We start from the raw sequence: 26,712 nt of genomic DNA, 5'->3' as shown, positions 1-26,712 counted from the left end.
GATGACATTGACATACATAAAACTCAAAAACTTGAGATCAAGTTAGAATAATATCCAAATGCCTTCAGAGCCCTCCCTGTTGTGGCCCTTCCTCTCATACATCTTCTAGATCATCCTACTCTTCTAGGCCTCTCTTTTAAGCACCCTCCCCTACCTTCTCCTTCACCTTAGGGCTACAGCATAAGCTCTTCTGCTTGGAAAGGCATTTCTACTTGAAAGAATTCCCCACGCAAAGACACTTCGCCGGGAGAATTCCAATTTTATTGCAAAAAGCAGTGTGCTTATATAGAACTAAGGGGGAGATGGTAGGGTTTAGATAAATGGCAGGCAACCCGTTTATTGGCAAGTTCTTTCAGATATCAGCTCCGGAGCCCAGGAATTAGTTCTCATTGGGGCTAAGGTTCCCCGCCAACGAGATTTGAAATTGGCGCCGGCGGGAGAGTTCACATGGGCGGGAACTTTTCGCGCCACTGCAGAAAAGAAGAAAGTAGGAAGAAGAGGTGCTTAGGCGCCATGTTGGGGTTTTTTCTCTGGGGTATGGCTGCCGTTTATACTTTTCCCAACACTACTCACACACAAATAACTGGCCACTTTAAACCCTCTGGGTGAATTTAAATGTTACATCTTGGATGCTTTGGTAGGTGAAATAATGGCTCTTCAAGGACCTCCATGTTCTAATTCCCAGGACATGTGATTATGTCCAGTTACATGGCAAATGGAAGTTATGGTTAAAGTTACTAACCAGCTGACTTAAAGGTGGTTACATTTTCTTGGGTTATTCAGTGGGGCTTATGTAATCATGGGAGTTCTTAAAAGTGGAAAAGGAAAGAAGAATCAGAGCCAGTGAGTTGAAGAGGGACTCAATCTGACCACTGTTGGAGGAAAGGGGCCACAGCAAAGGAATGTGGCATGTCTGAAGCTGGGAAACATAGAGATAACTTCCTTCCTAGCACATCTAGAGGGGAACTGCATCTCACCAGTACATTGATTGCAACTCAGTGAGGACCATTTCAATCTTCTGATCTATAAAACTCTAAGATGATAAATTTGTGTTGTTTTAAGGCATTAAAATTTGTGGTAATTTATGACAGTAGCAATAGAAAATGAATACAGGTACAATTTCTGATTCTTGCCTTGTGCTAAAGTGGCTAAAGTAAGTTCCCATTTATTCTCTTTCTCAGCAGACTATTATTTTCCCTACTATCCCTTATCACAAAATATATTTATTTATTTATTTGCTTGCTTGTGTTTCCTTCTAGATCAAGTGCTCTGTGAGAACAGGAACTGTGTCTTGCGTGTTACTATTGCTGACTCAGCTAGTCTATTGTGAGCTTTCAACAAATAGTTGAGGGAATATATCTTAGTATGTTTTATGTTCCTATAACAAAAGTTTGAGACTGGGTTCTTTATGAAGCAAAGAGGCTTATTTGGTTCATGATTCTGGGGAGCTAAAAGGCCTGAACAGTGTGGTGCTGGTGTTCTGAAGGTTGCCCCACATGACAGGGAAGTGTATATGGAAATGGCTGCATGCAGAAGAGGCTAAGTGTATGGAATGGCCTCACTTTATAACTGTGTTCCATGAGAGTAGTACCCCTGTGGCCTAATTATCCTCCTACTTGGTTCCACCTCCCAACACTGACACATTGGGGACCAAGCTTCCAGCACTCCAGCCTTTGGGGAACACACTCAAACCACATCTAAACCGTAACAGAAAGGATTGCTGTTAACAGAATGAATTGAGTGATGTGAAAGGGCATTCTCAGTCAGCAAGGCAGTAGATCTCAGAGGCCAGAGAAAGAAGTGGGCACATTTGAGAGGTAAATCAGATGATAGTTGGATGAATATTGTATTGCAGGCAAGGTTATAAACCTGAACTAGGGCAGAGGCAGTGGAAATAAGAAGCAGAGAGATTTCATTGATTTTTTTTTTTTTTTTTTTTTTTAAATTTACCCTACTGCAGTGCAGAACTTGGCTGCTAAGTCTATAAAATAGGAAAAATCATAGATGACTGCTCCATCCCTGGCTTGGTCAACCATGTGAATGGCAGTGGTTTTTCATATACAAGTTATGAAAAAGGAAAGATGGAAGAGGAAAGAGAAATTCAATTTTGGACATGTGTGAGATACCAGTGGGACAGCCTAGAAATGTCTGGCATCTTGTAGGAATTATGGACTTAAAATTCATGATGAAGATGAGGGCCACCTACTTGATTTGGATATGGTTGTTTATGAGGTTTATTGTGAAGCAGATAACTTCTAGTGTAAAGAAGAAGAGAACTCTGGGAAACAGGAGCTGAGAGCAGAGGAAAGGAGAATAAAACAGAAGAGAAAAAACCCCAAGGGTCACAGTGACACCAAGACCAGGAAACCGTGCATTTTAGGAAGGAGGGAATATTTAAGCAGTCAAGTGCTGCAGGGGATACAGCAGAACTTTGTAGTGTGTTGACTTTAAAGTAATATTCCGTAAAACATTTTTTGTAAACATTTGAGATTATTTCACTTCTGATAATCTGTACTAAAGAATTACTGGATCTGAGGCTAATAAATATTTTAAGACCGTTGATGTTCATTGTTGTATAACAAAAATATTTATTAGTTGATACTCCAGGCTCAGCATATGATCATGTGCAGCCATCTCAGCCAATAAGTATCATGGCATGGGAATTAAGAGCATGTACTCTGACTTCATGTCCTGACCTTTCCATGGTCGGTGCCCTTGCGCACTGGTTTCTCATTTGCAAAAATGGGGGCAATATTAATAGCTACCTCATAGTTATTATTGTAGAAGTTGCTAAAATGCATTTTTACTCTAAGACACTTAAGTAGTGCCTGGCACCTGGTAAATACTATATTAAAGTGTTTGTTAAGATTAATGGTACATAGATCAAATCAATATTGGGTTTCCTGATTTTTCATATTTTCAGATTTTAAGTGTGATATATAATACCAAGTTTTTTTAGTCAACTTTATAGAGGTATGCTGCCATGTAGGGTTCATTGAGTTTGGACAAATGTTTACCTTGATAAGCCCTACCACAGACAGGTGTGGCACATGTCCATCTGTTGCCTCTCCCTAGTCAATCTCCACCCTCATTCTTAGCCCCAGGCAATCATGCTTTCTTTCTCATGAAATGGATTGCTCTTTTTCTAGAGTGTTGTGTCAGTGGAGTCATGCTTAGCATCTTTTGAATTTCATCTGTGTTAACTGTGTCTGCCAGCAGTTCCTTTCTACCCCCAAATGGCATTTTGTTTTATGAAAGTACTGCACTTTTCCTGTGCAGTGGTTATGTACCTGCTACCTCTGATTCTTGGTTGTTGTGAATACTGCTCTGAATATTCATGTAAAAGTCTGTGTAGACTTATTGTCACTGTTTTAATTTGCATTCCCTTGATTACTATTCTTTTATTAACTCATTAAAAGTTTGAAAACCTTTTGAAGAATACTAATAATTTCTTTTTTCATGAATTCTATCTTGTCCATATTTTAATTAATGGTCTTTACATTTTCTTCTGTAATATATTTAAATTGTTGAAGCAGCCAAATCTCTTTCTTTTCCCTTTTATTTCTTCTATGCATTTGATATACACTTCCCAAGGAAGGATATTTAAAAAAATTTTTTTTTTTTTTTTGTAGCTGTAGATGGACAGAATCCCTTTATTTTATTTGTTTATTTTTATGTGGTGCTGAGGATCGAACCCAGTGCCTCATCGCATGCTAGGGAAGCACTCTACCACTGAGCTACAGCCCCAGCCTAGGAAGGAGATTTTTGACAGTGCATTTGCTTGACAGTGAGTGAGTGTGTGTGTTTGTGTGTCCTGGGGGCTGTATTCAAAATAGGCTGTTGTTGCCTATGCAGGAAACTACAATGAAAGTTGGGTTTAATTTGGGTCAGTTCACATTCACTGTGATTCCTTTGATATTTTTAGATTATTTAAATGCCATATCTAACTCGTATATTCTTGAATTTGACACATCCTAAAACCATGTTTACTCTTTAGATAATAAGATTTTGTCAATAGCTGAGTTGTCTGATTAGCTGAAGTTTTATCTCTGTTAACATTTCTCATTAAAAAGCATTCAGTTGTTCCTATTTGAAAATTTCCCAACATGAATTACATACATGTCTTTGTATTCATAAACTAAGAATACTGTACACAATTTTTGATAGATTTTCATGATGAATATTGTTTTTTGAATTCTTTGTGAACGTTAACCTGAACATTTTTTAAAATATGTTAGGCCACTGCTATGTCCAGTAGCCTCAACTTTGTATGCTTTTTGAGTTATTTTGTCCCTTTTATGGTTTTTCTCTTGAACCTTGATTGCTGCCCAGGTGCCTCCTTAGTTTCATGGTGGTACTTCCTCCTGTGAATGTTGCCACAATGGTTAAGAATGATATAAAAGTTATAAATAGGTTCCAAATGGGTGAACTCTGAGTAGAAAATTACACCATTTTTATCTATTTTTGCTTTTCAGAAGTTTTTTTTTTCCATGTCTTTGTGCTTGATTGCGATCTGAATTTGTTAAAGTTAGTGGGATAGATTTACCCAGGTAGATTTATCTTTCACACAACAGTATTTTCTCATTCTTTACTTGAGAAATTGGATGAAAATAGTGATGATAACATAAATGTAAGGCTTACTCTGTGCCTAGCATTTTTTCTAAGTATTTCAAATATTATACTCATTTAATCCTCACAGCAACAACAGTATCTTAACAGTACTCTTAGAGATGAAGAAATTGAGGCACTGAGAGGCATGCCCAAGGCCATGCAGGCTTGACGCAGAGCCTCTGTACATGACCCTTTATGCTATACTGCTGACCAGTGGGAGGATAGCAGATGCACATGTAATCTTGTCTGTTTTTTAGAAAGTTAACACTTATGGGAAGAGAATTTTCAAAGTATGCAATGGAGGATGTAGATAGTCTCTAGACTTTGTGAATTATAGATTTCAAGGTTCAGCATCATTTTCCTAGTTAAACAAACACTTTACCAAGATTTTTTTTTTTCTTTTAGCACTCTTTGGTGACTTGAGTAAGACAGTAAAAATAAAGATAAACTTTTAAAAGTTTGTGCAATGTTTATTAGAAATGAAAATTAGAAAAAAATTTAAAGCTATGTGTTTCAAAAATAGTACAGTAGCAATTTGTGGTAGCAAAACCACTGAAAGGTGTTCTTTAGAAGAGATTCCTTTGGGGTGGGGCATTGATAAGGAATTGAAACACTTATTATGTACTTAGTGCGGCTTCTGGAGGGAGCCTTTGTGTCCTTACAGTTATTCATTCTTTGGTATTTAATTTCCTTGTTGATTTAATGGCCCTACAGACCCATTGCAAATACAGTGGCCTCCTCCAGGAACTCTTTCCTTTTTGTCCTCGCCCTAAGAATTTACTTTTTAATCCACTTTTTAAAATACTTTACATTTCTACTTTATACAACTTTTTCACTGTCCTAATCTTATTCTGTAAGATTAGGCTACAGTCTCAAAGCCTTATGTATGCACTTTTTTTCTTACTATTGTTTATTTTTGAATAAATAAGTGGCAATTAAGATCTTTTTGCTTTTTCAGACCATTTTACACACTCTGTGTATGAAACCTCCTGTAGACCAGACCTGCTTAACTTGTATATTCAGTGCCACAAATTTGTTTTGTGAATATATGATTACTAATAAACTCTACTCTAATTATTCAAAGCCTACTGATTTTCCTATTGAATGAGTAAAACACCTACTTGATAAAGCTGTTGTAAGGATTAAGTTAGATAAAATCTGTGTAAAATCCTGTTACACAGTTATCCTGTTACTGGATTAAAAATGGTTCTTGTGGCTCAGTGGCAGAGTGCTTGCCTTGCACATGTTCTTCCTGGTGGATTGAAATTAGATGTTCTACACAGTATCTTTAATAGCATTTAAAATTAGGTGATAATTAGTTCAAATCTTACCTTGGACTAGACCAACCTAAGATACCTTATGGCACAATTGAAAGGAAGTCTGCTCGGTGCATTCTGTGCCTCACTTAGGGTCCTTCTGCCTTATTTTTAGGTAGAATAGATTGATTTTATACACTATTGCTCTTATACATTTTTGATTATTCATTCTTTTCCTTCTCATTATAATATTAATTTCTGAAGCACAGTAGCTAAAATATCAAGTGTGCATATATTGACTGTAGTATGCCCTGGAAGGGAAACTACCTGCTTTGCAGATGGAGGACCTGAAGGATGGTGTGTTTTCTACAGTTATTATTCTCATGTTAGCTTTTTTTTTTTTTAATATTTATTTTTTAGGTGTAGTTGGACACAATACCTTTATTTATTTTTATGTAGTGCTGAGGATTGAACCCAAAGCCTCGCATGTGCTAGGCGAGAACTCTACTGAGCTACAACCCTAGCCCCTCATGTTAGCTTTTTTAAAGGCAACTTTATGCTCCATGAGAAGAACATTCCTGAGCAAGTGAGTTGCAACTGATCCTAACTACCAGATAGTCTCACTCCTTGTCCACTTTGCACTGGGCCTTGTTGGACCCATTTTTTCAAGCAGCAGGTTGTATCATGATTCTCCAAGCTGGTTTTAGCACTTCTCTACAGTTGCAGCTGTCCTGGTTTATTTGGTTTGCCCACCTCTTAACAGCATCACAGGCTTCAATTTTGTTTTGCCTTTGGATATTGCTTTGTTAACCATTGGTGAGACATCATATTTTTAGGATAGGATTTCATTTTTGGAGGAGTGATCTATTTCTTTAGAGGATTATTTTGTTTACTTTTCCTGAAAACTGAGTTGGTATGATATAATCAGATGCGTCCTTTATGACTGTATCAGTCAAATCTTATTGCAGTAAATGTAACCTTTTGAAATGGAGTTTTCCACCGTGCTGCCAGCGCATTGGTTTCATTAATGAGTGCTGGGAGCCATTAGCCAAGTAGGTATGACAATTTCCTTGCCAGCGTACCCCATGTTGCTTAGTGGAAGGACTCGTGGAAATAGGACATTTTGCAGTGACATTGCATGTAGGTGACCTTGCTCAAGGACCAGGGCGGATTAGGGTGTTCCTGGTTTAGGATAATCGGGCTTAGGGAGTTCCAGGTTTAAGATTATTCCTGCTGGGAATAGAGCCTATCCTGCTGCCTGAGTTCCCCTTGAGTGCTCACGGGATTCAGACAGTATTTTTGGGGAGACAGAAGCCCAGTGGAGGTGGATTTGGGCAGAGAACGTGGATTTCCCCAGAACGTGATTGTAGACGGCTGGTGTGAGTTCGGGAATAAAGAGTTGCTGTTTGAATCTACAAGCTGTGTGGTGGCTCGTGATTTTTGTGCCCAGCCAGACTGCGGCAAATGAGGTTCTTGGCATAAAAGTTAACTAGCGAGATGGAAATAAAACACACAGACTCAGTTACCTTTTTCTATGACCAGGTCCGAGACGGCTCCCCTCTCTGGCTCCAACCTCGAACCACCCGTAGGGCAGCAAGGATTACTCAGGGCTAGCAGGAGAGAGAGAGAGCAAGCACGCCAGGGAGTAGCCTTTTATTGGGGAACAAGAAATTCAGGGGAGAATTCCATCCAATGAAGGTTGAGGGGGGCCGCACTCCAAGCTCAGGGTCAGTGATTGGCCCCCGGGGTCAGTGGTCAGTCACACCCCCGAACAGACGGGTTCTCTCATCAGGAGAGGGCCAGGAAACCTCCGACACAGATTAGTCAGAGCGCCTCAGACCCAAACCGGGAGTTGCCCAGTCACGTGTGAGAATGGCTCTCCACAGAGTTTAATGAGTTTAAGAACATGCGCACATGTTCTCCAGTTCAGTAGCAGGCATAGGATAAGGATAGTGACTCACTTTGGTCTCTGCCCACCCCTTGTCTATGCTCAGGCAGTTCTCTTGGGCCAGAGAGAAATGCATAGTAATGTCGTTGAGTCTCACTGCTAAATCATGAGCACCAATTTCCCAAGAGCCAGTAGTGCTGTGCCATATTCCTTCTATTCTGTCTGCTGTCCTGCTTTATATTATTGTCCTATTTTCCAAATAAAGAGATAAGGCTCAGTGAGCTAAGGAGATCAGCTGATGATTAGAAGTAGCAGTGCTGAAACTGGATCTTGGTGGGTTCAACTCCAGAACATAATTTTTTTTTTTTTTTTTGGTACTGGGGATTGACTCCAGGGGTGCTTAGTCACTGAGCCCATATCCCCAGCCCTGTATTTATTTTTTATTTTGTGACAAGCTCTTGCTAAGTTGCTTAGGGCCTCACTAATTGCTGAAGCAGGCTTTGAACTTGTGATTCCTCCTGCCTCAGTCTCCTGAGTCCCTGGAATTACAGGAGTGCATCACTATGAATAAAATGACTGCTGAAAGAAAAACTTCCTGGAGGTCCTCTTGAGAGGTGTGGTTATATGTGTCAGACATCCAGATATTTAAATAGAAAAGTATTTAAGAAATACTGGTTAGTTTAGAAAGCAAGGGTTAAATATTGTGACTATTAAGAAGTAATAAACATAAATATACTTTTTAACAATTTTGAGCTGTAAGTTCATTCTGATGGCACCCTGCCTGATGACTTGGGGTCTGATTCAAACTTGCTCTAACAGCACACCAGGTGAGCTTTTGCCATGGTAGTGAACACTTTGGTGTGTGAATGAGTACACAGACACCCAGAACACAGCCCTGGCTAGGAGTGTTCTGGGTCACTTCTCAAGTGTGCCTTCTCAGAGGAGAGAGAGAGGTGAATTCTCAGCTTTAGCTTGTTTTGAGGGGGTTCCCTGCAATTGAACCCAGGAGTGCTTAGCCAACTGAGCCACATCCTCAGCCTGTTTTATTTTTTGAGAGAGGGTCTTGCTAAGTTGCTCAGGACATCACTGAGTTGCTGAGGCTGGCTTTGAAAATGGGACCCTCCTGCCTCAGCCTTCTGAGTTGCTGTAATACAGGTGTGTGCCATTGCACACAGCCCGACTTCAGATTTTATGGTTAACTTTGCGGTAGACCGCTGCTCTTCAGGAAAACAGTCTGAAACTCAAAAAACAGAACATATATTCTTTGAAGGTAAATAAATCAGGAAGGGAATTGCTATTGCTAAGTACAGCAAAGAAGATACCAATGAGACTATGCCTAGTTCTAGTCCTGCTCTTAGTTCTCTGGTTCTTAAGAAGAGACAGTGCCAAGTCAAGAGTTGTGGATTCCAAAGAGCCTCAGTTCCTAGTTCTTCCTTCTCTCCCATATCCTACCTACTCTCCTGGTCCACCAATAGAGGCTCTGATCCCTTTCTTGAAGGACTGAATGGGTGGGTGGTAGGTAAGTGGATTTAGAGTGCCTCCACTTTACTAAAGACTCTAAATGCCTGTGAGGAGAGGAGTAGCCATCAGTGGCACTGTCCTTGCAAGGCAGGTCTGGATTCACACTGTGCTCTGCTGGGTTTTTGTAGGAGCTACAGAACCAAGAAAGTAATAATGCCCTGGGAGAGCTGGTAACCAATTATGTGCAGTTAAATCCTGTCCATTAATTTAGATACCGTTCTGGAAATTGTCAGTAGGGACATAAATAAACCTTTACATTATTGTCTTGAATCTTTTAAAAATATTTATTTTTTAGTTGTAGGTGGACACAATACTTTTATTTTATTTTTATTAGGTGCTGAGGATCAAACCAAGTGCCTCATGTGCTGTAGGCGAGCACTCTACTGCTGAGCCACAACCCCAGCCCCTATTGCCATGAATCTTATTATGTGGCTGTACTTTCAAAATAGGCTGTTTTCTAACAAACTTTGAAAACGAGATGTAGGGAAACTTTTTTGGGGATTGGGGGGATTGAACCCAGGGCCTTGTGCATGCAGAGGCAAGCACTCTACCAACTGAGCTGTATCCCCAGCCCCTAACCTCCTCTTTGAAGTTCTCTTTGTTCTACTGGGAAATAAATGTCAGAAATGTGAGTGGGAAACTAATTAGAAGAACTATACATTATTCTTGAATTCATTCATAATATGGTAGCATGTAATATTTTTGTTGATCTCATGTAATGTGAATAAAACCACCAAGCTTTTGTGCAATAGTTGTTAGTGCCACAACTGTACAATAATTTTTGATTTCTTATAGATTTTATGCTTTCTGTTGATGGCATGATTCATTTCTGTGTTTTCATTCTGAGTTTTAAAAATGCAGACAGTTATCAAAAAATTCTGTGTCTTAATTAAGAATTTTCCCTCAAGTGACTTAATTACCAAAAAAGATATTGTAGAGATTCAATTTTTCGAGTAAAACTTGTTTTTATATGAGAAGAAGTAGAACAGGAACAGAGAAGTAGAATAGGAAGTGACAGTATAGACAGTTAGCTCTTGCTCAGATTAGTCCATAAGGAGACATGAAAGTATTCTCATTGTGCTTTTTTATTTTTATGGGCTTTATGGCATGACCTTATCATTACCTTTTTCCCCCCCATCCAATGTCTTCTAGCTCTTAAGTAGAAAAAGTTTTTGTGGTATTGTTAATGTTCAGGAGATGCTTTGAACATATCCAGCTATTGTACCCAAGCACCTGACTGGGTCATATTTGGGATTGTACTCTCATGCTGTAAACCTAATAATCAACCTATTTTGGCTTTAAAATATGATGTCCTTTATTTCATTGTTCTATTTGTTTGCTTGTTTTTTCCAAACAGGCTGCAGATACTTTAGCTGTGAGGCAAAAAAGAAGAATTTATGATATCACCAATGTCTTAGAAGGAATTGATCTGATTGAAAAAAAGTCAAAAAATAGTATCCAATGGAAGTAAGTAACAAACCAGCACCCTATTCTAAAAACCTTTATTTTGCTCTGTAAAATTTGATCTTTCTGACATTTCTTCCTCCAAATACTCTTTATTTCAGCTTTCTGGTCACACCAGGCCTCTCATCTTTTCTCCTGGACACTCCTCTGGCCTCTATGTATGTCTCTACTGTTAGAATGTTCCTTTCCTCTCTTTGTTACTTAATTTATACCCAAAGGTCAAATCTTATCATCTCCCTCAAGCTGCTTATTCATTTGGCACACATTGCATACTTCTTTGTATTCTTTTTTTTTTTTTTTTTTAAGAGAATTTTTTTTAATATTTATTTTTTAGTTTTTGGCAGACACAAGATCTTTGTTTGTATGTGGTGCAGAGGATCGAACCCGGGCCGCACGCATGCCAGGCGAGCGCGCTACCGCTTGAGCCACATCCCCAGCCCCTACTTCTTTGTATTCTTAATCCCCCTGATTACAGCCCAGGTCTGTACCCAATGAAGAGAAACTCTTTGAAAACAGGAACTACATCTTACACATGAGAATATGTCTTCTAGATGTTGGGGTTCTGGCTCAGGGGTAGAGCGCTTGCCTAGCATGTGTAAGGCACTGGATTTGATTCTCAGCACCACATATAAATAAATAAAGGTCCCTCAACAATTGAAAAAAAATTTTTTAAAAAGAATGTCTTCTAAATAATAATTAAGATTCATGATGTTATTAACTGTTGCATGGTTGTAATTTATGACAAATACATTTTGTTCCTCAGAGTGCCCTCTTTGACCTTAGGGTTTTGTTTTATTAGCCAAAATTCCACCAAAATACCAAAAGGTTGTAATTTGTTTTACCAACATCATGAGACTGCTAGGTGTGACCATTTAGCTTTAACATCCATTTGGTACCTCAATCACCAGACTGATGTTCCAGAAGATGTCGAATATTCTACAGCATACTGAGAATTTTTGTAATTTGGTGATTCTTGTCAGTCAATTTTTCAAGAAAGTAGGTTCGGAGCTATTGTGTTGACGTTTTGTAAAGATTTTAATGCTTGATTTAATAAACTAGTTTTATTATTACAAAATTTAAGTATGTTAACCTAGGACTGACTTGGGAATATTAATTCTCTATGTTTTCAAGAGGTGTAGGTGCTGGCTGTAATACTAAAGAAGTTATAGACAGATTAAGATTTCTTAAAGCTGAGATTGAAGATTTAGAACTAAAGGAAAGAGAACTTGATCAGCAGAAGTTGTGGCTACAACAAAGCATCAAAAATGTGATGGACGACTCCATTAATAATAGATATCCTTTCAAATAAGTCATACATACAGCTGTAGAATATGTATGTATATAATACAGTGTTCTAGTCTAAAGGTCAGTTATTTTATTCTGGTGTTTTAGACTTTTGTAAATGAATACAACATTCTGTAATATCCTTCTAAAGATTTATAAATATTAGCTTTTTAATTTACATAGTATATTAACATTATTCCTGTGTTGCATTGAAGGGAGAAATTTAATCTATTTTCAATTCACCTATTGATAAGGATGCACTGTATTTGCCAGAGTGTGCTTAGGATGGGGGGGAAGTGTCTGTGAATAGTGCTAAGTGCATACATATTTTTAAATAATTATGTTCTAATATCCTGAAGTGGTCAAAATTCAGCAACTCTCAAAAGTTTTGAAAAATTAATTTTGAAGATGAGATATATGGGTCCACAGTTGATTCATGGTGCTTTCTGCCTGATATTTTATCAAAGATACTTTATACTGGAGGACAATATCTTTTTGTAACCATATTGTATTTGGAGAAAAATGCGATGTACTCCATGTATTTCTTACAAACCACTACCTACTCAGAGATACTTGTGATTCTGGTGGTTTGTGAATTTACTAGTACTTTCATGAAACTTTTTTTTTTTTTTTTTTTGGTGGGGGGTGGGTACAGGGACACTTAACCACTTAGCCACATTCCCAGCTCTTTTTGGTTTTTATTTCGAAACAGGGCCTTGCTAAGTTGCTGAGGTGGCTTTGAACTTTGTGATCCTCCTATCTCAGCCTCCCAAATCTTTGGGATCATAGGTGTGCACCACCACATCCACTTCTCATGAAATCTTTAACTACAGTTTATATGTACCACCTTGTGCAGTTTTTACTAATGTGTACAACATAATTTATTTTTCATGTTGTATTTGGTGGACAGGTCATGGTCTTATTTGTTATTTCCTTTCTATGGATCAGAACTCCTTAAGTGTGTGAGAACATTGGGGGTTTTAGCTATGTCCTGTAGAGCCCCCAGGATTCAAAAACCATTGAAGTAGGTGATCTTTGACTTTGGTTCCCTGTTTTACAATCTTATAGCTCTGTCCATCCATGATTTTCTAAACCATGACTGTGTCTTAAATGTATGTATGTATGATTTTTTTGTGTAGTATAATATTTGACATCTTTTTTTAAAAAAAATTTTTAATTTTTAAATTTTTATTAGTTCAAAACATTACATAGTTCTTGACATATCATATTTCATACATTTGATTCAAGTGGGTTATAAGATATTTGACATCTTATAAAAATCTTTCAGGCTGGGGAGAAGCTGCCTCTCTGGGGGCTCCAATTCTTAGAATGACTCAGTGAGGAGCAGGCATTTTGATACACAGACTAGCCAGTCCTGAGCTCTACTCCTCTGTCTGACCCATAGTCTCAAGGAGGCAATATTCTGCTTTCATTCTTCCAGGGCTGGAAAACAAGGGTAGCATAGAGCCTGCCAAAATTTTTCAAACTAGCCACTCCTGAAATTTTCATTCTTCTTGCCCTGCTGTCCTCGTGGAAACCCTAACAAAGGTTCTAACCTGATGCTTTCTCTTCTCCCCTATTCTCTGCCTCCTGACTACCTTAACATCTTCCCAACATGGCCTACATGCCTTCTGTCTCTTGGACCTGGGAGTATGATAAATTTGTTTTCTCAAGCTTCTCCCTGTCTATACCTGATTGGGAAAGGAGCATGAAACAAACAGTGGCCCAAGAAAAGTCTTGATGTGGAAGCTTGTATGGTTGCTCTCCACTCCTGTCCTTTTCCCATCCATTGCTTTCTTGCCTCCTGCCCCAGGCCCCTGGTGTGGACACTGTTTTTCCATCTCTATCCCAAGAACCCTCAGATGTCCCGGAAATCATAATGGAGGCTTCTCAAAGCAAAGGAAAAGAACTCCTCTTGTGGACCATCTGCTTTTCCAGACTCCCATTCCTTATTATCTGACCATGTATGGCAGCCCCTTTATACATTTGGTGATTGAATTCTTTTGATCTTCAGATTTATTACTTTAATTTATTGTGTGGACCTTGATATAAATTGCTGTTCCTTAACTCTTACGACAGTACATTTTCCTATGTGACTCATGAAGACATCTGTAATTGCTTTAATGGTAAGTAATTACTTTTCCCTATGTTCTTCTCCTGTTGATTGTAGAACAATTCAGAGTTTCTCATGCACTCAGCCTTAGTCGTCAGTTTCAGGAGGAATTTGTAGATATTTTTTCTTATTCTATAGTGTTGTGTGTTGATAGGCTGCTTTTGTTTCCGTTTTCATGGAAATAACTGCTTTTCACAGCTTTCAATTCATTGGCTCCATTGTTAGGCATAAACCCAAGTGCAGGAGGGGAAGAGGGCCAGGGGGTGGAGAGGAATCTAAATCAAAGCAGGATTGAACAGTAATTCCAAAGTCAGTGACCAAGTAATTTCAAAGTCAATGACCAAAACTTGAACAAGAACACAGTTCTTTTCAGCACTGTATGAAACTGTACATAGCAGATGAGCTGGTCACAAATGGAACCCAAAGAAAGCATGTGGAAAGAATTAGATGAATCTTTTTTATAACCTGGAAAATTCTTCCTATTCCCATTCCACCCTCTGCCCCCATGTTTACCCCTTGAAATGATAATATCATGTTTTAATAACTAAAATGAGGTAGGGACTTGTATTCCCAAAACATAAGTAAAATGAAATCTGCATACATATTGATATTTAATTCTGTATCCATGTTTATTAAAAGTATAGCCATATGTATTATATACACTTACATACAAACACAAATGGCAAGTTTCCTTATCAAGCAGAATCTGACCCTCCATAAAGACTCTGTTGGAAATGTGTGTGGGTTTATTGTTCTGTTTTGTCAGGATAGTTCTTACACATTCTCCAAGAAAGTTTGGAGAATTTTTTGTTAATCTTCAGTTCCACAGAAATCAGTCTGTAAAATTTGGCTTCAAAAATAAATTAATTTAAGGCCAACATTTTACTGTCTTACCTAATCTCTAATTTTTCAGCTATTTAAATAGTTTAAATATTTCAAGTAAACAGTATTACTTATTTGAGGCCAAAAGATTTGAAGAATCAGACTTTATATTGAGTTGAGTTGAATTTGTTGAAAGTAATAGAGCTAACACAATTTACTCTCCTATGACCCATGAATACATGTATTACCTCATTTAATACTCAAAATAAACCTATGCAATAAGTTATATGTCCCCTATTTTATAAGATCCAAGGTTATCTAGCCTGAGATTTAAACCCAAACTTCTTAATCCTGAGCCTCCGTTCTGGCCTATATAGTCTTTTTCTTTCTTTCTTTGTTTTCTCCCAGTCCAAATATCTATAGTGGTTTTTCTCTTTCTCCTTCTTCTTTATTTTCTTTCTTTCTTTCCTTCTTTCTTTCAGAAATTTGCTAGCAAATTACGACATTTATATGGAAATACAAAGCACTTAGAATAACCAACATGAGTGAAAAAGAATAGAACTGAAGGACTCATTACCTGATTTAAAAATTGAAGACAGTATGTTTTTGGCATAAAAATGGACATGTAGGAAAAAATGGCACAGAATTCAGAATTTCAAAAACAACCCACACATACATGAATTGATTTTGAGCAAAGTAATCCAATGAGTAAAGGTCAGTCTTTCCAACAAATAGTGCTGAAATAATTGGACTTCATATTAAACAACAACAAAACCAGAATTCCTTGACACTTGTCCTTCACCAAATAGAAAAATGAATTAAAGTGATCAAATAAATAATACAGATAAAATATATGGATTTATGAATAGTAAAATACAGCATCCAGAAGATAAAAATCTTAACAGCTCAAAGTCTGGCCCTTATATCCTGATCAACATTAATTCTAATATTTTTCCTTTTTGACCAGGTAATACACTTTTGGCCATTCAAGCACCTTCTGGTACACAGCTGGAGGTACCTATTCCAGAAATGGTAAGTAGTATAGCTTTTAAGTAAATGGGAAAAATGGATTTCTTATCTCAAGAGAAATACATTCTCTTGAGCTGAACACGAGCTAATAGTTAACGTTTGAGTTACTGTTTTCAAGTTTTATATTTGAAAATATTGATATCTGAATTTGGATGTTGTCAGTGGTAGAATTATAGAAGTAACTGAATAAACTATTCAATGTTGATTACAAATTTAAAAAAATGTTTGACTTTATTTGATTTAGAGTTCATCAAGGAATGAGTAATGATTGTATTTAGGCATTTATGTTACAACATTTTATAGTTTCAGGATATAAATTACTTTTGAAATGGAGGGATTTTATATCTCTATAAAAAAAGTCATTGACTTTGTTCATGGTGGGTAACTCCAGGGGATAGAACTCGTGCTTGTAGAGAATGCTTGAGGGACTGCTAAGCATGGACAGATAGGATTACACACAGTGAAAAGTGTATGGCTGTCAGAATTCTATAGCTGAGAGTTTCTGATGATCAGTACTAGAGAAAAGCTTACTTTTTAGTGGCCAGTTGTTTAGAGCCATCAATATCCTGTTCTACTCATCTTTACATTTCAGCTTTATGAGTTTATGTTGTTGTATGATTTCAATTAGTACTTAATGCCTTTGCTTAATTTTTAATGTTTCAGGATAGCTTAAATATTAATATTTATTACTTTGTTTATACCCAATAATTTCAAAGGGTCAGAATGGACAAAAGAAATACCAGATCAATTTAAAGAGTCATTCAGGACCTATCCACGTGCTGCTTATAAATAAAGAGTCCAGTTCATCTAAGCCGGTGGTTTTTCCTGTTCCCCCACCTGATGACCTCACACAGCCTTCCTCTCAGTCCTCAACTCCAGTGACTCCACAAAAACCGAACATAGTAGCTCAGAACCTGCCTGAGCAACTTGTCTCTGAAAGAAGCCAGAATCTTCAGCAGATACCAGCTACAGAAATATCTTCAGGTGGGTTCAGGGGAAAGTAGAAGGGAAAATTTTTTAAAAGTAGAGGGGAAAATATGATTATTATGTAAGTTGGAGATTTATTATTTGTGATATTATTCTTGTCATCTAATATGGGAGGCAAAAGCATGAGTTTAATTTAATCAACATGTATTAATTTAGTATCTCTTATGTGCTTATGAGAAAAAGTTTAAAACACTCTTTAATTATATTGCCAAAGATTTGTTTTATATATGCGTGTACATATATATCAATATATACACAATTCAGAAATATCTAATAAGATATAATGTGTTTATGATTGTGTAAAGAACTGTTGATACTTAGCATGATATTTATGGGCATCAGGGTTTGCTGTTTCCCTTAGAATTCCATTTTTAGGATTAATTAAGTTAAATTTGTTCCTTTTAAGTTTACTTGGTAAGGTCATTATCTCAGTAAGTCTAGTATAAATTATTAAAAATGTGCTTTAACTACTTAAGAAAAATTGAGAACATAGTGACCTCCCATTTCTCCATGTTCTTTGTTGTACTTTTTTTTTTTAGGGAAGCTTAGTTTTAGAGTTGATAAATGGTGTCAACACCAATTACATAGGAACTCTTCTTTCCTATGTAATGCCTTTCTAAATTGTTTCAACTATGAGATGATATGTAACTAAAACACTAAACATTGGGTATCAGGAGGTAGGAGTGACAATTCTTAAATTTATTAAAAAAAAAAAAAAAAATGCCTTGGAACCCAGTGTTTTCCCTTGGTTCCAGGGCTGGGTCTATAACAACTTCTTACTGATTCCAAATAAAGGGAGTGTGATATGGAGTAGCAATGATTTTTTTTAATGAATGAATTAGTTGTGCTACTATAGCTGTCATGTTAGAAACTATTATACATAATGCAAATTGTTGTTTACCTATGGGATGCCTTGTTGCTGCTACTATGGGAGTTCAGAATAGTTAAAAAAGTGAAGTTGAGAAGACGTAACTAGACGTGGGATTACTTTTTTGTTCTTGTTGCCCATATTCTCTCCTTCCTTCCTCTGTATTTCTGAACCAGAAATAATAGAAATGCACAATTGAAGGTGTAGTCCTTAGAAGTTTTTAGTCTAATTAGCATGAAGTAAGCAGGCAATCTTTATATGCCTTAGGCATAATTATATGCACCAAATTGTATGTACCAATTTAACATTTCCAGAGTATTAAATTTTTTTTTTTAGTATTTGGTTCCTATATATGCACTTACATTTGGAAATAGTGAGGAAAATAATTTTGGGACAGATTAAAGAAAGCCTTGAACATCAGAGTAATGAGTTAAGACTTTAGCCAATGAACTAGTTAAGATCTGTAACAAAGGAAAATGGTACAATTAGAGCTACACAGTGGTGAGCACAGGAATAATGAACTAAGAAGATGCTTTGAGGAAGCAGAAGAGACAAGAGGCTATGGAGATTGAAAATTATTTGTGATTATGCAACTGTGCTGGAACAGTAAGGTCAAAATAATGTGATGCTACTGGGATTGGAGAGAGAAATCATGAACAGATTTTGAGAAATACAATTTAGGCAAAATACTTAACATTTCATGTGCGAGATAGATAAAGTGAATAGGAATAATGGAAAGTGATGTTGAAGTTTTAAGGTTGTGTGTCTCGGAGAATTATAACACCAGACTTTATAAAACTGAGTTTATTTTGGAAGACTAATTAGTCTTTTGGTCTGCATCTTGAGTTTGTAAGTTTAAAAGTAATGCCAGGCACAAAGTAGGTACTCATGAAAATGATCTTTTCACAAAATTCTAGTGAATTTTCTTTGTCAGTGAACCTGGTATTGTGACTGTGTGTTTAAATATAATAGCCTTTTTCTAAAGTTCATAAACAGACATAATAAAATTTGTCACATTTCTTTTTCCAGCAGGATCTCTCAGTGGAGATATCATTGATGAGTTAATGTCTTCTGATGGTAAGCAGTTTAAAATTATACTACTTTATTTAAATCAATAATACTTTCCTACTATTTTTAAGTGCCATGTGATTTAAGAGAAATGAAGAACCTTTATTTTCTAATTGCTTTCCTATGATACATGAAGATTCTCCCTTAATAAAGTACTTTATAGTAAATCAGAGCTATTATTCAGAATTTATTTCTCTTTGCTTGCATCTCAAGGGGAAGGAGTCCATAAAGGGAGATTTACTACTTTTACTAAATAAACTTCTAACTAGCACTTTGCATCCCTGAAGAATCTGGCCCAAGAAGAGTAAAATAGTATGTTGAAATCAATAAGTAAAACCCACACCATTATCAACCCACCAATGTGAATCACCAAACTATTACTAGTATTAGCCATCGCATTACCTAATATGAAATTAACTAAAATATACTAATTAATAGTTTCTCTCTGGGCTTCCATTTTTCTATTTAGTTCTTAGATTCAGAGTCCTGGTTCCTAACAAAGTTAGCAGAGACCTAGGAAGTGGTTGCAGTTAAGTTAGCAAGTGGTATAGTAATGACTTAAGAGAACATCAGCAAATTTTAAATCTAGTGCATACATCAGCAATATACTTCACAGAATTTTTAGATTATGTGTTTAAGTGATAAGTTCAACCAATAAAAATTTTAACCTTATTTAACCAATGTATAAATTGCCTTTATGTGAGAATCTTTCAAAGTTTATGTTAAAATTGGTCATTAATGATCATTATTTTATACGTAATTTTTAAAAAATCATGTGTAACCTAGGAGATCATTTGAATTGATATATTTGATACTGTTTTACGTTAAACATCATTATGCATCCTTAACATTGAGTTCATTCTTGTTTGCAGTGTTTCCTCTCTTACGGCTTTCTCCTACACCGGCAGATGACTACAACTTTAATTTAGATGATAATGAAGGAGTTTGCGATCTGTTTGATGTCCAGATACTAAATTATTAGATTCTATGGAAACTTGGGACTGTTATCTACCTCTAACTGTGTAACATTTTAGATTTCTTAATAACCTAAGTATTTAAAATAATGAATGTAACACCTTTTAGTTCACTGATTCTGAAGTGTTCTTCTCTAATATTTTCTTTTTTACTTCACAAAACTTCAACCATAAAAACAAAGGGCTCTGATGCGATAGGGGAAAAATGATTTAATATCTACCAGCCTCCCCTACAAACAATTAGTTACATTTTTGGATTTTAGTTTTCCTTCAATTCTGAATCCTTCTGTTTTCTCCTCTTATGAGAGGAAGATAAAAGTAGACTTCAAGACATCAAAACAAAAAATGTTGGCCAAGGGCTAATCACTGTTTGTCTAGTATTTTTACTGCCATGAAACGATTTCTGAATATCCTTCAATCCAAACAGACATTCACTGCCACTTATAAAATGAAGGATGTAAATGAGGATATGTAACTGTTTCAGTGAACAGATTTTGTGAAGTGCCTTCTGTTTTAGCACTTTAAGTTTATCACATTTTGTTGACTTCTGACATTCCACTTTCCTAGAGTATAGGAAAGATCTGTTTATGTAGTTTGTTTTTAAAATGTGCCAATGCTTGTACATTAACAAGATTTTTAAAAATAAAGTTGTATAAAACATTTAATTTATTGGTCTTTTGAAGGGGAATTTGATACATCAGCATTACATTACAACTGAGCCATTAATCTTGTAGCTTCATCAACATTAACTGGTTCATTTTCATGATGCTGAAGACTCTGAAGGGAGAAAAGTATTAGTTAAAAATTTAGATAACAACAAAAATAATTTGTGTATAATCTATTATCCAGTTTAATTTTCTCTTTCTCTCTCTTTTTTTTTAAACTGAGGACCTAAACTACACTGTGCCACTAAATAAACTACATCCCCAATCACTTATTTTTTTGAAAAAGGATCTTGCTAAATTTCCAAGGCTGGCTTTGAACTTATGATCCTCATGCCTCAGCCTCCCAAGTAGCTGGGATTACAGGTGTGCACCACTATGCCTACCCATTTTAATTTCTTCTAGTCCACACCTTTTGGAAGTAGAACAATAAATTCATATATTCAGTCTAAATGTTTCAGAGTCTGAATATGAATGCATATGCCATACATACTACAAAGCCAAATATACTATAAAGCCAACTACTAAAAATTTCATTCAATTTATAGGCTTTGAAAATGGGAAGTTTTCATTTTTAATGATTTCTACTTGCCAGTTCTTTCTGGAGAGGTTCCAGAGAAAGGCCTCTTGAGAAGTGTGCAAGTTCCTTCTGTATGTTCACAAAAGCTTTATTCACTCGGTTAACTTTTTCATTATTCACAATGTTTATCTATTAAAAAAAGAAAAAAGGGAGTAATCCACAATCTCATAATAATTAGATAAAGTGTATTCATCTTTACTCTTGTTAAAAGTGTTACTGATGCTACCAAATTGTGGGACAAATTCACACTAAATCTGTTATAGTCTTACCTGGAAATTTTAGCTAAGAGGTTTTGGATTTTTAAAAATGATGGATATGTCTCATTATCTAGACTTCATTGGCATAAGCAAGCCACAATATGTGACCAGTCTTTCGAGGCTGACATTGCTATCATTCTTCATCTGTAAAACAAATCTGATTTAAATGCTTTTAGTCCCCTTTTTTCAGTAGACTCTGAATCCTTGACCACCTTATCTTAATGGAAGCCCCCAGAAGCCCTCTTCCAAAGAGGTGGGGGTAGTGTTCTGACATTCAGTGATACTATCAAAACAATTTCTTTCCTTAAAACCTTCAGCTCCTTTGCACCATAAGCATGAGAACATTCTGGTACCCAATACTCATTGCTGTCACCTACCAACACCACAATTATTAATCCTTCATGAAATATTTCAAACCTTGGCTCACTTACCCCTCTCATGCCTAGTGACATCAAAAATCTAATCATATGGCCTCTGAATTTCTCACCTCCTGGGATCTTTTCCACTATCTACCTCAGCTACTCTTATATATCTTCTGCAACTACTTCCCCTCCTTATAGCTCATTTAGTTTATTAACAATTCTTAAACCTCCCAACAATTTCATGATTTTTCATCTCTTCTATCCTAGTTTTCTCCTCAGCCAGCACAGATTTCATGACCATCATCTTATCACTTAACTTCTTTACACTCAACTTCCCCTCTCATCTTTCCCTTGATCAAACTTGCTTGGCAACCTGGTTAAGCCCAGAACAGAAGCTAGAAAAAAGTCACAACCAACTGACTGACTTTACTTTAAATTCATCACCACAAACTTCAGTTTACGACTCATATATAATGTTTGGCAATCTTACAACCTTACCTCGCAAAGCCTATTTGTCTTGGCTTCATTGTCAACTATGAAGATGATCTGATGTAAAACTCAACTTCAAACCCATGGTATCACTCAGATTTATTTCCTTTACAGAATTTACAAAGCCAAACTGCTGGATTAAAAGCTTAACTCGGCTTATGAGTTAAAAGAAAATATCTCTTTTCTATGACTACTGTGAGAGTCACTGACTCCTGGATAACTGGCTCTACCTACTATTTAATTTGAAAACATTTTCTTAAAAGAATGTTAAAGATATCTACTTGAAGAAATTACTCAAATATTTTAAAATATAAAGAAGGTAAAGAAACTCCTTTTCAAATTTTGCACTTCAAGAAACAAAATAATTTATCTTCATTTGAGTCCCAAGATAAAATTTCTGAGGAGAAAAATAAAGGGTACCGGCTGACATTCCATATGTGAGCTGTATTAGTAGGTTCTTGAATAGAGGGTTCAGAAATAAGAACTGTTTTCCATATAGTAGTTTTTATTTTAAAAAATGATTTTAAAGTTATCAAACTATTACATTATGCCTCACATTTAGACTTAAAATGCCTTTTTACATTTGAATTTGAGAAAGGAAAACATTTTTCTTCCATTTTTTGTTTTTTAAACAAAAGAACTTCTGATTTCAATAGAATTCAGCTGTTCGGGAGCTTTACCACTGTGGTTTCCTTGCAAACAATAACAAATACTCACCTTCTTAAGATTAGTAGTAACTGGTTTTGCTTTGTTTTTAGCCTTAAAGTTTTTTTGGCTGGCTATGTGAAATACATTCCGGGACTTCTGCCCTCTTGATTTGTTCTTGCCCATCTTCTAGGAAGAAAGAAAAGGAGTTCAATTAAACTGCCTACCGTTATGAACTAAGTTCATTTAAGTCTTAGAATTCTTACGATACCTTTATTTTAAAACTATCTTATTCCTGATTATTTAAAAAACTACTTATATATTAAACAATTTCAAGGTCTTTCCCTCTGACTAGATTTTTTTTGCTCTATTGAGTACAGCATATTTACCAATCCTTTAATATATCCCCAGTATCTGACCATAGGAGGTACTCAATTAATGTATGGTAGTTGAATTCATACTATCAACATGACTTTTTCTCTACAGCATCTGACAATGTTAACCATTATCAACTACCTCTCTGCTTGTGGACATACTAACAATACTATTTTGGTTCCTATCATACTGCTTTGTATCCTTGATTTCTTTCTCCTTTTTACTCTCATTTTCGCCTGATCATCCCATCAAAATTAGGTTCTTGCCCTAAAAACTTACTGTCTTTCCTCTGTAGCTAAACACATTTAGCCTTGAACTTTAGAAACAGCTCTCACATCTGATTTAATAAAGCTTGTGAGGAACATTTTTTAAAATAATAGTTAATACTGAGCTTTTGGTATATGTGCAAGCACTATGTTAACATTTTATGTGCTATAACTCATTGACTCCTCACAACAACTCTTTGTGAGAAGTACTGTTATCCCCATTTCACAGATAAAAAACTGATGGAAAGAGAAGTAGAAGTGCCCCAAAATTACACTGTTAGTGCCAGGGGATACCAGAATTTAAAGCCACGTAGACTAGATCAGTGCAAATGTTGGGTGATATTGCTTTTCAGATATAAATAAAAAATCAGTTCAAAAACATGGTGTAGTATTGTCTACAGCCGCAGTTGCTAGAATCATTTTTTTAGACCATAGATTGGCAAACTGTGCCTATGGACTAAATCAGACCAAGCACCTATCTTTGAAAGTATTTATTTAAACAAAACTTCATCCATTCATGGTGTGCTGTCTATAGTTGCTTTCCCATTACAACTATGGCCCACAAAGCCTAAAATAGCTAGTATCTGACTCCTTACCAAAAGTTTGCCAACCTCTTGCTTAAGCCAGTTCACAATAGTCTACCTTGTACATTGCCATGTGATGAACCTTCCCAATTTTAAAAACCTTCACTGTCTCTACTAATATAGAAAGAGAAATATGCCTTGGCCTGGCATCTAAATCTACCAAATATTAACTCCTATATCTACATACACTGCACTAACCATCCTGGCCTAATTTCGCTAAAGGCAACTTCCATATTTTTCCTGTCTCTTCTTTGCTCATATTTTATCTCTTGACTGAAATTCATATCCTCCATTAATGTAGCCTTAGAAAACTTCACAGAGACAGCACTGCTATTGTACTCCAATGGTACATGTTCTTTAAAGAAGTGAATACAGTAGAGAAGACATGATTACACAAGAAGCAGAAAATACACATTAAAACCATTCAAATACGGTAATTTAAAATTTACAATAGTGACTAAAACCCATCCATGCACCTAGTGTTCGTTTATTAATCAACTGCTATGTTGGGTACAGAACAGAACTGATATGTTTATGGAACACACACAGCCACATAATTATAGTATTATATATTACAAATAATATATATAGCTGGGCACGGTGGCGCAGAACTGCAATTCAGGGCCTTGCCTGTAATCCCAGCGACTCCAGAGGTTGAGGCAGATTTGCAAATTTAAGGCCCACGTTGGCAAGTTCAAGGCCAGCCTCAACCACTTAGTCTCAAATGACATGTGGATACACGTAAGTCAGTGGTAAAACCTCTTGAGTTCAAACCCCCATACCGTAAAACAAACCAACATAAAATTATATATCCTTGTCGGGGAACCCTCCTAATTTTAAGAAAAATTCTCTAGCCAGGCGTGGTGGCGCATATCTGTAATCCCAGCGACACCAGAGGCTGAGGCAAGAGGATCGCAGGTTCGAGATCGGCGTCAGCAATTTAGCGAGGCCCTGTCTCAAAATTTTTAAAAAAGGGTATGACTCAGTGGGGAAGCGTCCCTGGGTTCAATCCCCAGTATATAAAAAAAGAAAGAAAATTCTCTGATAACCACATGGAAATCGAGATCGTAACAGACAGTGCCACACTGGGAACTTGCTAAGGGGTGGCACCAGGATTTCCGGCCTGGGTCTGTAGGCCTGCTATCCACTAGGGCTGCCAGAGGGAGAGCATGATGAAACCGAGCCCTCCGGGCCACAGCGGCACGATGCCGGCTCAGGCCTCCCTTAAACCCAGCGAATTCAAAACTAGCCAGTCAAAAAAATTTCATTTACCTCTCACCAGATCTTCGATACCAACGTGCAGCGGCTCAAGCTCCAGGTGACGCCATCTGCAGGCACACTCTTCAGGAAGTTCCGGTGGGAGGATCCACGCAAGGTTCCTCTCCCAAGTCGTAGCTCCGCCCACCGGGCTAAGCCCCGCCCAGGAGACGGAGTCAACCACCCTGCGGGTTGGCACTCAGAGAAGTCCCGCCCACAGGGCGAGATCCCGTCCAACCTTAGCCTTCACACAAGAGGCCCCGCCCACTTAGCGTAGTTCCCGCCCACAGCCTTGCAGAGCGAATCCCCGCCCTTCGAACGCGTGCTCCACCCACAGGGTGGAGTCCTACCCTTCTCAGCAGGTCGGTATACAGAGCGATGCCCCGCCCACCGACAGGAGTCCCGCCCATGGAGCGGATGAAGCCCCGCCCGCCAAGCCATATTCTACATCTGCTAGCAGGTTCCCACCCACCTGGCGTAATCCCGCTCGCAGACTGTGTTCTACCGAGCCAGCTGTCGCTAGCCGCGTAAAGCCCCGCCCACAGAGCAAAGTTCCACCCACCGAAGGAAGTCCCGCTTCTATTGCGTCCCTTGCCTTTCTGGAAATGGGTCTCTGCGCAGTCTGAGGTTTGGGAGGTACGGCTAAGACTGGTGAACTTTCTGGGGTAGGTTCGTGCACGGAAACTGTCTGAGGTGTGTTTGAGTCATCTGAGCCGTGAAGACCTCCTACCAGTAATCTAGCCTCAGCCGCTGCTCCTGGTTAGCTCTGCCCGGAGCCCCAGGAGGTGGCGCTGCGGTCCTCCGGTGGCATCCCTGGCTTGGCTCATCCCTGGCTTGAGTCTGGGAAAGGTCTAAAGCTATCACTCTTAGGGGAACATTTGTAATGAGCAAAAGTTAAAATGCTTTTCTCATTGTAACTTCCTTCCTTCAAAAAGAAAATTTCTGACTGCCCATTAGAGATACAAGGAACCAGTCACACATAGAATATAAAAACAAGTACTAGGTAACAGAAAGATAGAAGAAACCATTTTGCCTGCGGATTGTGTGTGTCTGTGGTTACCATATATAAACGTTCTGGGTTGAAGTTTTTGGAAAATTGACTCAATTCTTACAAGAGGAAATCCCTATTAAAGCTAAAAGTTTTCACATGTTTCTATACTTTTTATGTCATAGGAAAAGCCAGATTTTGGAAAAATGTTGGCGTACTGACATATATATGTTGTTTTGTAACTTACAGCCTACACGCTGCTTTAAATAAGACTCCTTTTTTTTTTTTTTTTTTTTTGCAAGTGAGGGTACAACTAAGGTTAAGAGTTTAATCCTTTTGCTGGTAGTCTCACAACTTCTAAT

General features: G+C 37.2%; 2 protein-coding genes across 5 annotated transcripts in view; one reads left to right on the top strand and one right to left on the bottom strand.

Moving 5' to 3' along the window:
• Positions 1 to 20,550, top strand: part of E2f5 (E2F transcription factor 5) — a 29,266-nt gene extending 8,716 nt beyond the window's left edge. Inside the window, exons 2-8 of one of the 3 annotated variants that reach the window (XM_071602261.1) lie at positions 10,634 to 10,743; positions 11,872 to 12,035; positions 14,109 to 14,150; positions 15,927 to 15,991; positions 16,705 to 16,972; positions 18,876 to 18,920; positions 19,784 to 20,550. In XM_071602261.1, coding sequence (XP_071458362.1) covers positions 10,634 to 10,743; positions 11,872 to 12,035; positions 14,109 to 14,150; positions 15,927 to 15,991; positions 16,705 to 16,972; positions 18,876 to 18,920; positions 19,784 to 19,893 — 804 coding nt within the window. In that variant the 3' untranslated portion in view covers positions 19,894 to 20,550. Of the gene's footprint in view, positions 1 to 10,633; positions 10,744 to 11,871; positions 12,036 to 14,103; positions 14,151 to 15,926; positions 15,992 to 16,704; positions 16,973 to 18,872; positions 18,921 to 19,783 lie in introns of all 3 variants that reach the window. The other 2 variants (XM_071602260.1, XM_071602263.1) reach the window with 2 other exon arrangements.
• Rbis (ribosomal biogenesis factor) lies at positions 20,529 to 25,487 on the bottom strand. 2 transcript variants are annotated; one of them, XM_027952516.2, is made up of 4 exons: positions 25,378 to 25,487; positions 22,953 to 23,069; positions 21,140 to 21,256; positions 20,529 to 20,662 (listed from the first exon to the last, which is right to left on the bottom strand). In XM_027952516.2, exons 2-4 carry the CDS (start codon positions 23,064 to 23,066, stop codon positions 20,594 to 20,596), a joined length of 300 nt encoding a protein of 99 aa, XP_027808317.1. In that variant the 5' UTR covers positions 23,067 to 23,069; positions 25,378 to 25,487; the 3' UTR covers positions 20,529 to 20,593. The 2 variants fall into 2 exon arrangements, with proteins under 2 accessions (XP_027808317.1, XP_027808328.1); XM_027952527.2 differs by having other exon boundaries at positions 22,953 to 23,066; positions 25,378 to 25,482.
• Positions 25,488 to 26,712: the final 1,225 nt, after the last annotated feature.

Source organism: Marmota flaviventris, chromosome 15, assembly GCF_047511675.1.
Source record: "Marmota flaviventris isolate mMarFla1 chromosome 15, mMarFla1.hap1, whole genome shotgun sequence".
Classification (NCBI taxonomy): Eukaryota; Metazoa; Chordata; class Mammalia; order Rodentia; family Sciuridae; genus Marmota; species Marmota flaviventris.
Note: the sequence above shows the minus strand (reverse complement) of the source record. Positions and strands in the feature narration are given on the sequence as shown.

Coding starts and splice junctions, on each gene's coding strand:
- Rbis (XM_027952516.2), bottom strand. CDS start 23,066: ATGGGCAAGAACAAATCAAGAGGGCAGAAGTCCCGGAATGTATTTCAC. Junction 21,257..22,952: donor TTACTACTAATCTTAAGAAG/GTGAGTATTTGT, acceptor TTTTTTTAATAG/ATAAACATTGTGAATAATGA. Junction 20,663..21,139: donor AACCTCTCCAGAAAGAACTG/GCAAGTAGAAAT, acceptor TTCTCCCTTCAG/AGTCTTCAGCATCATGAAAA.